The following is a 3,790-nucleotide window of genomic DNA, read 5'->3' as shown; positions in this document are numbered from 1 at the left end:
TACAGGGTAATATTACTACTAGGATTATATGGGAGGAATCCTAATCAAACTAGATCTCCTCTCTTCCTTACGGTGTATCCCATGGGTCCCGCATCGACAGTCCCCTACAATAGTCACTAAAAAAATAAAGTCCACTGACAACACAACTATTCAGTAGTCACTACCATAGCACCTTGCACAATTGCATTGGACCAAAATTTGCAGACATTTATAAACAATCCCGCGGCAACGTGAGGTGAATTCTTCATTTCTAACTACACCAACAAAGTAGTAAAGGACAAACATGTTATAGCCTGTGGGTGGCATCCAATGGTGCAGAGGAGTAAGAGCATCTCCAGCAGTACTAGCTAAATCAGACTCCCTACTTTTGGATTTGGGTAGCTACCTATTTCAATACTATCTATTTTTTGTTGTTTACTCCGGCAATACTACCAAAATCAGACTACCCAAATCTATTATAGTAGAGAATGACATGTGGGGCCTATGTGTCATCCTCTATCAACTTCTTCTTCCTCCCTACATGCATGGGGCAGAGCCAGCTGGGGCTGGCGGCCGCACCTAGGGAACAGCGGACGCCGGTGGGGAGGAGCTGCACCCGAGGAAGAGCTAACGCCGGCGGGGAGGGGCCGCGGTCGAGGAAGAGCTGACGCCGGTGGGGAGGGGCACGCACGGGGAAGGGGAACGTCGGCGAGGAGGGGCAAAGTGCCACGCCCACGAGGAGGAGGCGCTCCCGCGCCCGGAGAGGGTCGCCGCGCCGCCGTCGACCGTCGCGTCGCCGTCGGGGTGGGCCGTGGTGCCATCGTCGAGAGGGCCGCTGCGCAGGGGCAAGCCGCACCGAGGAGGAGAGGCCGGCGAGCAGCCACGTCGGGCAGGGACACCGGCGGGGCAGTGGATCGAGTCGCGAGGCTGCACGAGGAAGATAGGAAAAATTTGTGCAGCCACAAGTAGGGGGCGAACAAAAGTAGGGGTTTTGGGGGAAAAGTAGGGGGCCAACAGAAGTAGAGGGTGTAGTACGGGGTATGTTGGAGTTAGTTTTTTTTTACCCCCACTGGCTAAATTGAGAGGAGGAGGTCAAGTACGTGGCATTGTTGGAGATACTCTGGAGGACAGTAGGTAGGTGTATCACCTCATTATTATTGAAGTTGATATATCATTTACACCGGCACAAATTAATACAGAGAATCAAAGCAGCTAGACGAACGTATATGGGCGTAACACTCGCACGTCGTAGACTGACATGAGTGGTGTAGGAGTGCTGAAAACGAACATCATGTATCAGTATCGGCACGTGCGGTAGTATGTGTTCTTGCACTTCAGTGCCGTGAGATGAAGCTCTTGATGGCGTCGATGAGCTCTCGGGCTCGTTCCCCAGTGGTGGGGTCCATGTCGACGGCGTACTTGTTAAGGTAGAAGGAGTGGCTCATGCCGTGGTTGATCAGCACCTCCACCTCCTTGCCGGCGGCGCGCAGCGCGTTGCAGTACTCGAGGTTAGTGTCGCGGATGAGGTCGTTCTCGGCCACGGACACAAGCAGCGGCGGCAGCGGCACGGACTCCAGCGGCGGCGCCTGCGGACCCATTGGGCAGGTGAAGGGGTGGTCCTTGGTGGCGCCCTCCGGCAGCGCCAAGGCAAGGAACTTGTCCAGCATGTCCAGCGTGAAGAACACCGAGTCGCCCTTCGTCTCCAACTCCGACCGGCTCCGCGTGGCGCGCACGAACCCCGGGTGGATCGGGATGCCGCCGGCCACGCGGAGGGGCGCCCAACTGCCCGCGTCATCCTGGGCCACGCGGGCGGCGACGAGGTGGACGAGGTTGCCGCCCGAGCTGTCCCCGATGAGGAACACCCGGGACACGTCGGCCGCCACGCGGAGGAGCTCGGCCGCCGGGTCGTCGTCGAGGGCGCCGTCCTCGGACAGCGCGATGGAGCGGAGCCTGCGGAGCGCGGCGACGCCGGTGTCGATGTGCGCGGGCAGGCGGCGCTCGGGCGCGAGCGGGAGCTCGACGGCGACCACCACGGCGGGGACGGCGCACGAGAGGCGCGCGTAGAAGTGGTGGTACATGAGCCAGGACGGGTGGGAGATGCAGAAGCCGCCGCCGTGGAGGTGCAGGATGACGGGCAGGCGCGCGCCGCCTTCCGCCTTCGCCTCGGGGAGGTACACGCGTAGGTTCGGCTCCCCCGGTAGGTCGTGGAGCGTGTGCCCGTCTCGTGGCACCGCGTACGGCGGCACCGGCTCCATCAGCGGGAGGGCCTCGGGCGGGCCGGTCCACGTGCGGTCGACGCTGCCGTCGTCCAGCACGCGCAGCCAGCCGGACACCTCGTCCACCACCTTGCGGCCACCCACCAGTTGCACCTGCGGCTGCTGCTGGGCATTGGCAGGGGGGGCCATCGGTGTTGCTGGGGTAGTGTGCTGTGCACAGGGGGCGAAGTGCGGGTGGCGTTGTATGAGCACGTAAGACACGACGCGTGCGCACGTTGGAGATGGTTGGATGCACAGAGCTATGCGGGAGCCGGACTTTATAGGCAGCGGGCGAGGTCGCTAGAGACTCGAGAGGCCAGGAGGTTGCGTGTGAATTGTGGTTGTGGTTGCGGTTGCGGTTGCCGCTCCTTCGGAGGGAACTTTCACAGAGAAATGCTGGGCGATTTCGATTAGAATTGCGGGTTCGCGATCGCGACGTCGGTCGTCGGTGAAACCAAGGGCATGTTTGGTTAGAAGCCTGGATGATTTGCCTGGAGAAAAGTGTTGCCTGAGAGTTGCCTGGAATTCTGAGAGAATCTGCCTGGCCAGGCAAGTTGAGAGTTATTCGTTTGGTTAGATGCCTGGCCTGAGAAAGCTAATGAATAGAGATCATGTGTTTTCTTATCTGCTGGAGAGGTAATTAATTCATTTTATTAATTAATAATACCTCAAATATACACAAATAAACATACGGTGACAAAATAAAAACAGATAAGTGAGTTTTTTTTTAATTTATAATATGCTTAAATTAATGTGTTTTTTATTTATCTTTGTATAGTTAACATGTATTTTTATAATCTGATTAACCAAAATATATAATTTAGTAAATTATTGTTGTCCGTGTTTAATATTAGATAATCACGTTTAATAAGATTAAATAGGAAATATATTGATAAATTATGTCTTTTAGTATAATATATGATTTTAATACTTTTGATTAAATAATGTGAGGATAAATAAAAAATAAGTAATCAATATAAGAAATCTTAATCTGGATTTGGAAAAAATAATGGTTATGAATAGTAAAATATTTATTTATTTACATTAAATTAAATAATTGTATTTTGCATACTAATCTTTGTGTGACAAAATGTGCACAGTATCGATATAACATTTTTAATTTTTATTAGTACATACGATTAGTATACACTGTGACTCACTACGTATGGTATAGATTACCTTATCTTTTTTAGTTAGTAAGATTGAAAAAAAATCTAACTAAATGACTCTTGTACATATATTTAACATAAAAGTATTTACATAATTCGATGAAAAATAAGTACCATTAATATATGATGATTTTTTTCATTGCATCTTAACTGGTCACGGATACTTGATATAGCTAGCTAAAAAGGAATCCAGAGTTCAACAGGTGCACGTATACCTTAATTAAATAGCTAATGCAAGGTAACAAATCCAGGCAAGGAAGCAGCGGCAGCCAGGCGACCATTTTCATGCGCCTGAGCCTGGCGGCGATGCCTGGGACAGGCAGGTCACCAGGGCTGCAACCAATTAAGGTGCAGGCAGCTCTCCGGCAGGCTACAGGCGAGGCACTT

General features: G+C 52.0%; 1 protein-coding gene across 1 annotated transcript; it reads right to left on the bottom strand.

The window, feature by feature from the left end:
• Positions 1 to 1,114: 1,114 nt before the first annotated feature.
• On the bottom strand, positions 1,115 to 2,475 carry LOC136513820 (carboxylesterase 15-like). The gene has a single exon (XM_066507796.1). It carries the CDS (start codon positions 2,382 to 2,384, stop codon positions 1,314 to 1,316), a length of 1,071 nt encoding a protein of 356 aa, XP_066363893.1. The 5' UTR covers positions 2,385 to 2,475; the 3' UTR covers positions 1,115 to 1,313.
• Between the last annotated feature and the right edge of the window lie 1,315 nt (positions 2,476 to 3,790).

The sequence above is a fragment of the Miscanthus floridulus genome, chromosome 16 (assembly GCF_019320115.1).
Source record: "Miscanthus floridulus cultivar M001 chromosome 16, ASM1932011v1, whole genome shotgun sequence".
Classification (NCBI taxonomy): domain Eukaryota; kingdom Viridiplantae; phylum Streptophyta; class Magnoliopsida; order Poales; family Poaceae; genus Miscanthus; species Miscanthus floridulus.
This window is presented reverse-complemented; position numbering and strand designations above follow the sequence as displayed.